Source organism: Falco cherrug, chromosome 4 (genome assembly GCF_023634085.1).
Source record: "Falco cherrug isolate bFalChe1 chromosome 4, bFalChe1.pri, whole genome shotgun sequence".
Lineage (NCBI taxonomy): Eukaryota > Metazoa > Chordata > Aves > Falconiformes > Falconidae > Falco > Falco cherrug.
The window spans coordinates 5,701,235-5,715,155 of record NC_073700.1 but is presented as its reverse complement, the minus strand read 5'-3'; the positions used below and the strand labels follow the sequence as shown (position 1 = coordinate 5,715,155).

General features: G+C 45.2%; 1 protein-coding gene across 1 annotated transcript in view; it reads left to right on the top strand.

The window, feature by feature from the left end:
* The window catches only part of SUSD3 (sushi domain containing 3), a 35,747-nt gene extending 28,273 nt beyond the window's left edge, over nt 1-7,474 (top strand). Inside the window, exon 7 of the mRNA XM_055710205.1 lies at nt 6,811-7,474. Coding sequence (XP_055566180.1) covers nt 6,811-7,024 — 214 coding nt within the window. The 3' untranslated portion in view covers nt 7,025-7,474. The remainder of the gene's footprint in view (nt 1-6,810) is intronic.
* The last annotated feature ends 6,447 nt before the right edge of the window (nt 7,475-13,921 follow it).

The window sequence follows — 13,921 nt, the reverse complement described above, 5'->3', positions numbered from 1 at the left end:
GAACAAATGCAATAAATGTGTAGTTTTGCAGGGAAATGTTGAATCTTAGTGGCAACTACTCTAATCATAATGATCCCATTCTGGCTTCTTGAAGAAATTGCTTCAAAGGGCTGAGGAATATGTCTACAAATACCTGGGATCATTAACTACAGAGCGCAGACACTGTTGATGCTTCCCCTTCCATTTGGATGTAAGGATATGTAAGGATGTAATGAGGATAAAAATACCAACTTTTAGCAGAAAGTCTTGTATGCAGGAGCTGTAAGCTGCAAATACAGTGTATTTGCTCTTTTATAATATTTGAACAGCTCACAAATGTTGAGCAGGGGAAGACAAGTTGCAAGGCATGGGGCCACTGGGAGGGACACGTTTTCCCCAGCGTTGCTTCTGAGAAGCGGAGAGCGTAGAGCAGAGATAGCAGGTTGCTGCACGAGGCAGAGGTTTGAGGCAGATTAGCTGAAGAAAAGGGTCTGCTGTCTATGGGAGGGAGATTAGCGGCAGCTCTGGGCCACGTAGTTAGGGGAGAACAATGTGCATGAACCTCCAGAACAGATCCCCAGGAGGATTGCTAGGCAGAGGCAGGGCTTGTCAGCACGGGGATGTATTGGGAATAGCTCTCAGCCCAACTGCAGCGTGTATCGGGAGAAAAGCCTAAAATCAGTAAATTGTATTCTGCTGTCTTTAATATTTTGATTTAAAAGTCTTCATCATTCTGCATGAGAATGAAACCAGGACTGTTGGCATTGTTCGTCCAAAGTGAGAGACCTTCCACACAGCAGCAGGAGCACTGCACCTGCTTGGGGTTAGAAGGCACAGTGGTCTCACTGGGAGAGCCCCCAGCACCAGGGACGTTCGGTATTGCAGAGGAACTGGCGTTTGAAACGCCATGCTGGGTTTAAGAGGTCTTGTGAAATGTGTGTTTTCCTGAGCAACACATTATTTTTGACTCTGCTATTTTCTGATGAAGAATAATACCTGGCCTTGCAGTAATACTTCTCTGGAATAATTGCTTGGGCAACCACCACCTGAGATAACAGTCCTCTTCCACCCCCTGCAAACATCCAAGTGGGGGAGCTTGGACGTGGTCAGCTGCCTGAGCAGGCAGGTTGTCCCCTCCCCTGTGACAGGCACGGGCTAGATTATCAGTAAAGAGAAGCTTAATGACAGCTATCCTTTCTCTGTGCCAGCTACCGGCAGTGTCTGAGAGACGGAGGAGAGTGTGTCGGTAAGAGATGATATTAAAGAAACCAGTGTTGAAGTGTGGGGCCAGCCTAGCGCGGGTGCGGGGGTGCACTCACCAGGTGCCATGGGGCAGCTGTAGCTCTTCCCCAGGTGAATGGTTGGTGCAGGTGGGTTGAGGCAAGTTTGGCCTTGGGGTCCCCTGCCTGGAGTAAGGGGGAGAAACTCTAGTGGCTTGCCAAACAGCTGCTGCCTCTTCCATTCAGTAGTCCTAGCCATCCTTTAAGAGAAACCATGAAAACATGCAGAATCTAGTGTAACCGTTGTGAGAGTGAGCAAATAGCAAACCCTTTCTGGCACGCAAAGATGTTAAAAAAACCTGGGCAATCCACTGTCTGAGTGGTAGCGTGTTTATATATCAGCATGTGCAGAAAGATAGCTGTCCCAGAAGAAATACAGATAGCTAGTAATAACGAAAAGCTGAGAGAGCTTGTTTCAGTTCACATCAGCTTCCTAATTATGGTAAGAAACAGCCACACCTAGGGGAGCATCTGTTTTCTCTGCTTTTTCAGCATAGCAGTCCTGTAACCTGTCCTGGAATAGATACTCCCTGTACTCGGGGATGTGCTGTTGCTTTGCAAGGGAGAACTGGTGGTCCGATATTTTCCACACTCAAGGAGAACTGGAGTTACCTGTAGACTAACTCCTTTTTACCCTCTGTCAGCTAAGACAATGACCAGAAAGAAACTAGTCCAGCTCAAAAATACATCTGAAGAGCAGCAGAGATATTTGGCGATATTTTTTTTTTTTTCCTGGTGTGGAAACATTTGGAAGAAGTTGTGCATTCCAAATTTGGACTGTTTTGAGGTGAATTATTTTACACAGCTCTAGGCTAAGTTATAAAACATTCTCTATGAAGTAGCTGATCTGACTGCAGGATTGAGTCGAATAGAAAAGCCTGTGTCTCAGCAGGTCTAAAGTCCTCCTTTCAGATATCCACTACAGCTGGAGCATATTATCAAGAAGAAAAAAAGACTTTTCTGCAGAGAAACAGGCTAGTATCTTCTCCTGCGGAAGATATTTTTAGTGCCTGAAATTTTTGTACTGGAGCCCTTTCTGACTACAAGATGCATTACCAGTGTACCTGGCAAAAAACAAGTAAGGACAATCCAACAACAAAGATGTCCAAGTGAAAAGTTTTTGCAAAAAATCCAAAGCCAGCATGCTTTTAGGAGAGGTAACTCAACATTTTCAGTCAGTCCAAGAAGGCTGGTGAAATTAGCTCATAGCTTTGGCCTCTACAGTAAATTGGAATGTGTTTTCTTTTTCTCTTTGATTTAGTGGCTATAATGGTTGAAGTTTCCCACTACCTTGTGTAAAGCGTTGCAAGGAAGGTGCAAATCAGAAACTTGTGTTGCTCTAAAAGGTGTTCATGCCTGCCCAGGCTTGCTGAGGAGCATGGCTGTAAGCCAGAGGATGTTCTAGGAGTATGGGCAAGATGGGATGGGACATTCGGCCGCATTCCTGCCTTGCCCTCTGCCCCCATGAGGGCACTTTCCCAACTGCTTTTCCCCTCTGAACACCTAAGTAGAAGAGATGAAAAAGCTGAAGGATTGGTGCCCTTCTGGCAGCAGGATGGTGTGGTGTAGGTTTACCACAGTGAAGGGGGACAACACTTGAGGAAATACCCATGTGGAGAGACTAGCTGCTGCAAAGCTCGATGGAAGACATAAGCAGAACAAGAAAAACCCACCAGGACACCTAGAATGACTGCCAGGAAATGCATCAGTGGGAGAATTAAGAAGGCAAAACATCTTCTACAACAGTGACTTAGTGCCAGGCTGTTGGAGGTCCTAGAGAAACCAATTTGTCTGGGTGCTTTTGAAGGTCAGCAGTCTCACCAGAGAGCTGGACCCTTCACCCTGTCCAAAAGACGCATGCGTTTTCTTTTAGGATCAGCCTCACTGTCAGAAATTGCTCTTGTTTGTCTGAAAGCGTGGGCACGCCGAGCTCAGCCCGGGCCTGCTGGCTCCCACCGCCCGAGGCTGCGCTACGTGCGCGGTACCATTTGCACAGTGGACCTGAATGTCTGCGCGGGCATGGATGTGCCCCCCCAGCTCCCAGGCTTCAACTGCAGCAAGCCAGCAGCGGGCTGCTCCGGGGGCCGCAGGAAGAGATGTAGGACCGATCAGCGCTGTGGTGTTTAATGCTTTGTTACACAAAGCATCCAGTGAAATGGCTGCAGAGAGCAAATGACCTGTTTGAGAATTGTAATTCATTAATGTGTATCCCTACACACGCAATGGCTGACTGAGTGGTGCTTAGGACCGGAGGGGAGGAGACCCAGCACAGGAGAGGGGCAGATTTCCTATTCAAGCTTTTATATAGATTGTCCCACCTCAAGCTTCTCTATTTGTGTGTGTGGGGGGGTCCTTTCTAGTTTGTTATTACCATGCTCTGTGTTCCCCACCACCACCTTTCAGAGACTAAAATCTTCCAGTACCTTTTGACACAAGTTTCAAAGAAAGATCAGGCAGGGGAAGTGAGCTGTGGTTTCGTCTTGGGGCCCTGCCACAAAGGGCAGGATAGCTGGCTGCTGTAGTGTACAGATTTCTGAATTTCAATCTTAATTGTCATCGCAGTGAGCGTGGAGGGTGTGTGCGCAGCAACATGTGCTTTCAATAAAGCTGCTGCTGTTGTTTTCATAATGCTTCCATGATTACCCCAGTGTCTTGTACAAAATCATCAGATATACAGCAACAAAAAAATCCCCTCCCATCCTCCAGTATAAAAACCTCTTTTCAGAGGCAGTGCCAGCGCCAGGCAGCATTGTGGCAGCCCCACTGCCCTGAGTTCTCACACTTCTCAGATGTCCCGTTAACAGCATTTTCCCCTCCAGCTAGGAACAGCTCTCAAGTCACACAAAGCAAAATTCTTGTGAATCCTCTAAAACCCATTGACAAATGCTATGGTGGCTGTTCTTCTCCCCAGATGGAGCTCTGGCCTTATCTGTCAAATAAAGTCTGTCCTTGTCAAATGTATTGTGCATCTAGCCAGGCTGTTCAGCACCTAGCATCCTTGGGTGGGTTTGCATTTCCGGATAACAGCACGGGGAGGTCTTCTAATCCTCTTACCTTGATGTTTTGAAGTGGCCCAGCTGGAAACTGGAGTTAAGGAAAGTTGAAGAGCTTGAAAAAAAGTCAACCTTATTTGGGATAAAGTACTGAACTCCAGGGGATGAAAGTGCAAACTGCAGGCTGCACCTGACTGATAGCCATGCAAGCAGAGGGGAGCCCACTGTGCATATTTATCTATCCCTTGTTGATGCTGCAGCCCTCTCAACAGCTCTTCTCAGCCTCCGCTTAGGTGCAACTTCACTGTCCCTCTTGACATCCACAGGGTTCGAAGTACTGGAGTGAATGCGGGGTGCCTGCTGTCACCTTACCCTAGACTTATTTCAGTCAGTGGAAGCTTAACAGTGCCTGAAATGGGAGGAAGAGGTTGCTTAGTCGGTATACTATATGGTATATACTGTATCTTTACAGTATAGCTGTCCTCCAAGCACAGTTTTAACCAGTTTGGCTTTCTGAGTTGGTAGTGTGCTGTGGGTAATTGCAGAGTTCCACAGTGCAGAGCTTTATAGAAGAAAACATCAGAATGGGATGAATTCTGCCCAGGTAAACTCTACTGCACAACAACCAGAATACCTAGATTTGACCTATAATCCTGGCAGGGCGATTTGCAAAGGCTGTGGCTACCCCATGCAAAACTTTATCCCTGATCTTCTCCTTATCGTGCTCTTTGGATTTGATTTTTATTTTGTAACTATTGACTACCACCTCAAAAAGACAGGACTGAGTTCCTCGTACTATATATGTGTATATATATATATAAATAATTCCCAGCAGCAGGTATCTCGGAAGATTTTCTTTCAGCAGTGTTACTCCATGTAGCTCCTGTTCCCTGATGACAAGCCACAGGGGTACTCAGGTAGGTGTTCCAGCGTCCAGCGCAAAGGTACTTGAGGGCTTGTTGATGCACTGAGATTAAAAGGCACAGTTAAAACAGTACAGGTCAGTGCAAAGTGGGCTAAAGCTACCAGGCTGGGTTTTTTTAAGAAATAGATGCGTTTGTCATTGTCCAAATTACAGTTGGGTAAATCCTTCTCATCTGCGCACCTCCATGATGAATATATTCTGACTACACCGATACAGTGCCTTGTCACATCTAACACAGAGGTGTTTTAAGATCCCTTTACACTATCTGACTGTAGCTCATGCCCCGAATAGTTTTGTAATACAGCTTTCCAGTGAAGAGCAAGATTTATTCTCCTTTACAGGAAAGATATATCTGCAGTATATCTACTCTGTACCAGAACAGCAAGCCCTCGGTTATTTGGTTTTATGTTCTGTTATTCCCCTGAGGTTCCTATACGTATGCACGTTGTGTGTGAGAGCATTTCTGCTGGTTTTCTGCAACTGATACTTGCAGAATGCAGCTTCTATTTCCTGACCGGCTTTTCATGTACGAGTGGGTAAGACTGCGTTACCCTGGATGTGGGTGTGCAGGCTGCTGCATTCAGTGGCCAACGCCGATGGCTTCGGAGAAAGCGAGAGGAGCCACGTGAGCCAGCTCCTCACCTGCAGTGAATGTGGGACAAGCAACCTCAGCATCTGCCCTGCGTGCAAGCAGCTGCCGTGGAATAACTGATGTTTTACAAAAGCCCACACACTCAGGCTACAGTAATTTGGCACAAACCCAAAAGGGCTGCGTCTTACCCGCTCCTGCCTTGCAGAGCTGTGTGCTTAAAGCCCACTGCATCCATCGTGCCTCTTGCAGCAGAGTTCAACAACAAGCTCATCCCATCTCTCCATTTTCCTGAGCGAGTTGCGTATAATTCACTGAGTATCTTTTCAGCAGCTCTGCGATCTCTTGCTGCTGCTGCTCTGCCCACACCAGCCACTGCTGGGTTATTTGCTGTCTGGGTCAGCAGCGGGGCAAACCCTCCTTTCCCAGTGTGGAGAGGTGGGGTGCGGGATGGATCAGTGGCCACCAGTGCTGCATACATGCACAGCTGGTAAATGCAGCGTCCCAGCCTGTGGTCCCCTCTGGGAGGGCCAGGCAGTAGCCAGGTGAGGCAGCCATGGGCTAGCACAGGTCGTGATGCAACTGCACTGCAGCAGCATTGCTGGCAGCTCCACAAATAGCACCTCAAACCCCACCGAGCACAACTGGCTCTTGGGCTCCCAGCAGCGCTCGGAGAGCCAAGCAAGGACTTTCCTTCTGCACCAGTCTCAGCATTCATGTGTTCTTGGTAATATTCTCCAGATAGTGTAGCAGTCAATTGAAGCCGGGGACTCTTTTGGTGGAAAACAAACACGTAACATCTGCCCCAACCCCAAATAAAACCAACCTCACAAGTCTTTTTCAGGGTCTGCATCAGCTTTTACGGAAATACAATTATTTGCCCAACTGTGGCCAACTGGTTTTGATGCTAGGAGAAGTGAGTCCTTATGTTACAGCACAAATTGTTTGCAAAATGTCTGATGTGCAAATAAAATGGATTAGAGAGTTCTGTGTTCTCACCAGAGCAAATGAAACAGAAATAATTTTTTTCCTTCATGCTTACAGGTTCCAGGAGGAGTGGACTCGGGACACTGTAGCTCCTGGGTGTTGCAAAGACAACAGTCGTCTGCCTAAGTTCACCAAGAGCGGTAGTGCGCCTGTGAAACAAGCTGTACCAGGACACAACACTGCAGTACAGGCAGTGAATTCAATACATGTCGTTGAAGTCTATGGGCATAAGGATAGTTATAACAAACCAAGCTGTCAGTTACCTGGATAGCTGGTGTCTGAGATACAATCGCTCCTCTGGACCAAAAAGAAATTTGCAGAGAAATACGTGCCTTAAAGACAACATAGAAAGTTAATTATTCATATGAGTTTGAAAGTTTTCTATATTCTAAGATGGTTATTTAACAGAAATGCTTCAAAGTCTGATACAAATGAAAAAGAAAGGAATGTTGAGGCTGGCAGGCCGTAGCTATTCTCTATGGTGTGCTATGTGTTATGACCACGGCAGAAGCTTAATGTCATTGTTCTGTACCTCTAGAGAGAAATGGTAGCCAGTTTGTCTATTTGCCTCATACAAAGTCACTGATGATAATTACACATGCGTAAGATTCCAACCTTCTTTTAACCAGTGTTTTTTGTAAGCATTTCAGAATGAAAAATCCCCCATATTTTTACACAGTAGTATGATAGAACCGCAATAAAATTCTGTTTTTAATTAAAAGCCCCCGTTGTTTTCTATCAGGAAGGCCTTTTTGTTTAATTCATCTGTTCCGCATGTAGAGACCACGTGAGACCGGGTGCAGCAGAGGCACATCTTCAGGTCCACCAGCCTGTCGGAGAGGGGAGAGCGTACGGAAGGATGTGCAGCCTTGCTGTGGCATGCTTTGCCCTGCGAGGGAGCATACATACCATGGACACCTATACCTGGTGTACGTGCCAAGCTGGTGTGGGGGCTTGTGGCTGGGGAAGGCAGTGCAGCCTTCCTGGAGCAGCGTGGCTCAGACGGTGGCTGCAGCATCCCTGGGAGAGCACTCTAAATAAAGGGGTGATGTAGTTTTTTGGAAACCTGCATTCCTTTCCTATTATTCATGTGTTCACTGTGTGAGGAAACAAGTTTTTTTTTTCCTCGTTTTGTCCATTTTGTATAGTCAAATTACTGATATGGCTCTTACTCTGCTGTTTGTGTGCACACACGTGTATCTTATAGTTACAGTATAGTTACTCTTCCTCAAGTTGAAGCCTTATTTATTCTTCTGTCATCAGCTGTCTAATGGGTATCATCACATTCCTGTCATGATGGAAATACGATCTTATTGCAAGTTCCAGTAATTGTTGTATTGTATATACCACTTGTTATGAATCGATTATCCTCTTAAGACCTTTAGTTCTGAAGTTTAGGTTTGGAAATTCAAATTCTTGTAGCTTGCTGTCAGGCCCAGAAATGCCCTGTTCCATCCTGGCCATACTTGGCAGAGATGAAAAACACATGCTTGAGCTTCAGCTATGTGGAAATTGCTGCAAAGGAGCTTTTTGTTGTTGTTCTTTTATACATATATAACAGGCTGCACTTCTGCAATGCACTTCTTAATGCATGCTGTGAAAAGGAGAATGGATATACTTCTCAAGGCTCGTTCCAATTAAGTTCTCAATTCATTAAATCAATACTAGTCAATGTTTATTAGGACGTATTTGTGCCATGAACCGTTTTTCCTGCAGTTTTTTGGTATCCTGCCAGACCCAGCCAGCTTCTGTACCTGGATGTGTTTCTTGCATCCCACATGCAGCGTTTGCTTCTGACTGCGTGCGGGGCTGGCAGCAGCTCCATTGCCTGTCCCATCACCTGCAGGCACTGCCCGTCCAGCCTGGCGTGGCTGCTGGCAATGTTTGGGGGCATGCCAAGGGGTCAGAAAGTTTTTGAGAAGATGCGTTATCAAGTCTTGGTGCAAGGCAGCCCCTGAGAGGGACTCCTCCCAGCTGGAGACCCTAGCGGTGTGCCCTCAAGCGGAAAATGGGGTGCAAGGAGGTGACATCTCTGCACAAAGCTGTGCATTCCAGCTGTCACAGCAGCAGCTTCTCCTCACTGCTGGTGTGGGGCTTTCTGACAGCACAGCTGGCTGGGCTCCAGCCGCCAGAGGAAAGCACTCCTGGGTCCTCTTTGAGAGCAAAGACTTGAATAGCATCAGTGGTCAAAGTCCACAGGTGGACAAAAATAAAACCAAAATGTGCAAAAGGAGCACAGAGAGGAACAAAGGCTGGGAGAACCAGCCGACCATCTGAGATGCTTCTATACATATGGCTGGTATGTTAGAATTAAATGCAAAGAAGTTAAAGACTTCCCACGCAAAAGGTACAACTCGTGCTCAAGGGACAAATGACGGGACTAGAATCTTGGCACGGTAAGTCACAGATTGTTCCAGGTCGGATCCATGAGAAGAAAGGTCTGTGCATTCTCTGAAGTTCAGCATGAGGTGAAATGCTGGTTAATTAGTGTCTGTGGTTGAAGAACAAAGGGTGAAGGAGCGTGGAGCGTGGGCTGCTGGGCATTCAGCACCTGCATCTGGGAGGAGGAGCTGGCAGAAGTTTATGTGGGGAAATAATAGGACCACCTTTAATATTGGGTAATTTTGCCTAATTCTTCGCTGGAAAAGTGTACAGCTATCAGGAGTTCAAACATATGTCTTGGTGACTGCTTTATTTCCAAAGGTGTGGGAAGTGGGGTGGCAGTTGCCTCTGACTGTAGCAGGAAAAAGCTTTAAAAATCAAAGTCATATTTGGGTGAATGTGAAAATAGCTGACATCACATTTTTAAGAAAAGGAGGAAGAGCAGAAGAATAAGGAGAATGGACCTCAAACAGGCACATTTTGACATGCCAAAATAACAGACGATCTATGCAGAAATAATCTGATAGATGGAGCGCAGGAGAGCTGGCAGTCACTGGCAGAGACTGTTTAAAGGCTGCCAGACAAACCCAATGCAGAGGACAGCAAAAATCTGATACAGCTGCCTCAGGAACTCTGAGGACGTGAAAATCAGAGCAGAAAAACTCAAAAAATGGAAATGGGGCAGATGACTGAGGAGCAGGACAAAAAGGAGTGGAGCTGTTCGGAAAGATAAGAGGTAATGTACGTTACTGCAAGCATGGGAAATGAAAGAAGAGAATAACACAGTGGAAGAAACAGTAAAACTGCAAGTAAGGTATTTCTTTGGAAAAGAAAAAATGGACACAGAGATGACAACCACTTAATGTCTACTTTGGATCAGGCATCACTGAAGAGTTCACTGGTTAATGCAATGAATTTTAACATCGGACTGGGATTGCAGCCTAGAATAAAGCAAGCAAAAGATCACAAATATTAAGATAAATGTGATTCCATGATGAAATTCAGCCTAAAGCACTAAAGCATTGGCTAAGCAACACTTGAACCATCACTGCTTTAGGAAACTGATGGGACGAGGGAGGTCTTAGAAGATGGGAAAGGGCTAACCTAACTTTCTTAAGGGGAGAGTAGAAAACTGCAAGAAGTACCAGGATGAAGGGCCTTCTCTGATACCCGGAAAGGGTGTAGGACAGATGATTATAAACATCGAATTTGCAAAGGCGGCACATCTCAACCTAGGATTAAACAGAGCTGTAGGCCCAGGAGGGAACAGTTCTGTTCTACAGTGATGTCCTGCCTGCCCTGTTAAAAGCAGGTAAGGCGCACGTGTGAAGGGTGGCCCAGTTAGGCTTGAACCTGTCCTCTGCAGCCCTTTAGAATTTCCTTCTTCTTCCACATCTCTGCAACTATGTTAATTGGATTTCATGATTTAGCTCCCTGGCATTTTAATTTTATCATGTGACTTTAAATGTAATCATATGATTGCAAGTCACTGAGTGAAACAAATGCACTTGTTGGGATGTCTGGGTCAACACACTGTGTGAGAAGGGAGCCCAGTTGCCCTGTTCTGCAGATGAGTCTAAACTGTGAGATGTTTGATGGGTGAAAGTAAAACCTTGAGATGACAAGGACATTGATGGCCATGGGAAGCAACAGAGAAGGTAGGTAAATTTATTGTCTCTGTGCCAGAGCATTGGATTACTATCATTTATTTAGGCATCTAACACAAGAGGCAGCAAAATTACACAAGAAAAGGAAAAAACACCCATACTGTTTTTACAAGATTTGTGGCTTGGTTCCCTCTGGGACGGTGCTTAGTTTATGATGGCTGCACCCCCTGGAGTTAGCTTTATTGCTCATGTAAACATTATTTATTGTCAGAAGGAAAATAAGTGCTGTGCAGGAAGGAGATGAAAGCAGCTGAGAATCTAAAATAGACATTTAAAAACTCGTATTTATTAAGTTAACCCTTAAATGTTTGCCAGCCAGTGGTTTCAAATGGATTTAGGCTCCCATTTCTGCTACAGATGACTTGCACTTCCTTGTGTATTTGATGAAACCGATGGCTTGCACTTAAAGAACAAGTTAAAATGCCACAAACTACATAAACAAGCACAAGACGGTCTTCTCCCTGCATGGATGCTTATAATTTAATCAATGCATGTTACAGTATGACAGGATAATTCTTCACAGATTTAAAAACTGGCAACAGTGTTTATCAGAACAACTGCTTATATGCATTCCCTCATCCTGTAGTTTAAAACTTTTCCTAAACCAGGCAACTCTGCCGAGGCTGTTGCACTAGTCTGTTGTTACGCTTTGCCTGCTTGCAGAAAGCCACAAGACAGTTCTTAAGATCTTATGCTAAATACTAAACAGAATAGTTTTGAAGCCAGCTGACGTACTATTTGCTGTAGGAGGGTATCTGATCCGTATTTCCTTTTAAATGAAAAATCATTCTTTGAAGCAAAGGAAAGAATGCGTTTGCATGCTGGAAACCTGGAGCGCTGGATGCTGGAGCCCACAGCACCCCGAACAGGCAGCAGTAAGTCCTTACAGAAATATCTCCTGTGGGGACACCTACTTGTCTTTGTGGGATATCACAGAATGTAGTGTTGCCAGATCCTGTGATTTTTGTCGCAAGTCTCATGACATTTCTTATTTTCTTAAGCCACAAATGGTAGAGTTGGATGAATGTGTAAAAATCGCAGTTTCTATTTAAAAATAAGTAAGTGTCTTTCACTTGTATTTGGAGGGAGAAGTTTCAGTCCTAAAGTGTCAAACAACAGAAAAAACACACGAGTCTCTTAAGTTTCTTTGGTGGTAATGACATGATTTGCAGGGGCCTGACTTATGATTCACAAGTACATGAAGCTGTCAAATGTATGACCTTGACACATCTTCTACGGTTGAAAGAAAAGGAAAGACTTCCTTTTGATCTGGACGGAGCAATGAAGCTTGGGATGGATACCAGAGTAGCCACCATAGAGTTAACATTGCTTTCATGGAGCCTTCCACATGAATTTTTGGCCGTGCAGGCTTTCTCCTGGACACCTGCCCCTTGGGTATTATCCTGGCAGCCCCTAAAGATGCTGCGTTCCTCAGCGTGCTCTGCTGCTGTCAATCTCTTGGCTACAGGCTGCCATTGTTCAAAGTTTCTGTGGGAAGCTCCGGACCCAGAAAAGGGGCAGGACCATGAAAATGATGGAACGTGAACAACCTACAGGAGGTGGCGGATACCACTGGTCTGAAGCGGCACGGCACGGGAAAGCAGGAGCCCTCTGGTTACACCAGACATCGGCTGTGAGAACAGGATATAAATGACTGTTGGTTTGGGGTGGAGAGGAGGCAGACATCTCTAACAGTTTTCCTTCCGAAACATCCCAGTCATCAGCCATGTCTTAGAAGTAAAATAACTAAATGAATCTGCTACAATTCATTGTCAGATGTAAATGGCTTTTGCAACTATTTTTAAAATTTTTTTAGCAACGTCACGCAGCACAACTTTTTAATAACTTTAATTAAATGGTAGTTATAATTGAATCTTCTGCTTGGAAAGACCAAGAAGCAGACTTGGCAACATGCCAGCTGGTAGCTTTTGAGGTGATTTACGGTTGCATCCTTTCATAACTGATAGTTCAGCAAGAAGCTGTTAAACTGTTATACATATTTTATTTTGTTTAGGGATTTAAGTGTTCTGTGGAAGTTTCAGGAAAGATCCACATAAATGCTACCTGATAACATCGAATACAGTTTACAAGTTATCTGCAGAATTTATACTATATTTAAATAGTGCAGTAGCTCCTGTGCCCATAACAAACATGTGAGGAAAGAGGAGAAAGGAACATCAGAACAAGCACCTTGCAGGTGGAAGACCTCCAGCCAGAGTTGAGCATGCATGCTCCTCTGGCTTGCTTCAGAAAGGTGGCTGCATCTATAGGACTTTCCATCTTCAGCACATTTAATAACTGTTGAGAATTTTAAGAATGTTTTTTGGTTCGGGAGTAGGGTAGGGTAACTCATGGATGAGAAAAAGTCCAGAAAAGCTATCGATTTATGTTCTAAATATCCCTGGGACTTGTTTCACCTCCTCTTGGGCTCATTCCCCTACAAGAAAGAGCTTGACAAGTCAGACCACAGGCGAGAGCTGGGTACCAACCTCCAGCAGGGGTAAAGTGCGGTTCTTCTGTGACATTTCCACAACCTCTTGCTGTGGGGTGGAGCAGTACCTTTCAGATTTAAGGCAGCATTTTGAGTTCAACCTCGAAATACATGACTATGTAAAATCTGATTAAATCCCATCTCTTCAATCACACGAGCAGGTGATCTTTTCCAATTATTTTTTAAGAACTAGTATGAAGAAAGGAATGATTGACAGAGCTAGTCTGGAAAGGTTATTGTAGAATTACTCCACAAGCAATACCCACTTCTATTGTCACTGTACCCAGACCGTGTCAGCTGTGAGAACACTGTCTGGTCCCCAGCACCCTGCACATCAAGATGTTTCAAAAGCCAGTCTCCATTCCTGGTAGCTAACGCTAATGCAATGAAATGATGGGAACATGAAACTCCCCTGGCACAGCAGCAAGTGAGGCAGTGAAAGTTCATCTGGTGTAAGGCAGAGCAGAAGCAGCCTGTTCCCCGGATCCCTGATGCTATACTTAAGCATGGCATGTGTGTGTTCAGAGTGCTCATGTGTTTCTAGGTCAAGGTCATATGGAAGTGCTCACAGTAGTGTTTCCCACAGAAGGTATGTTGCATCTATGACCTGGAGTCTGCAGTGGCTTCT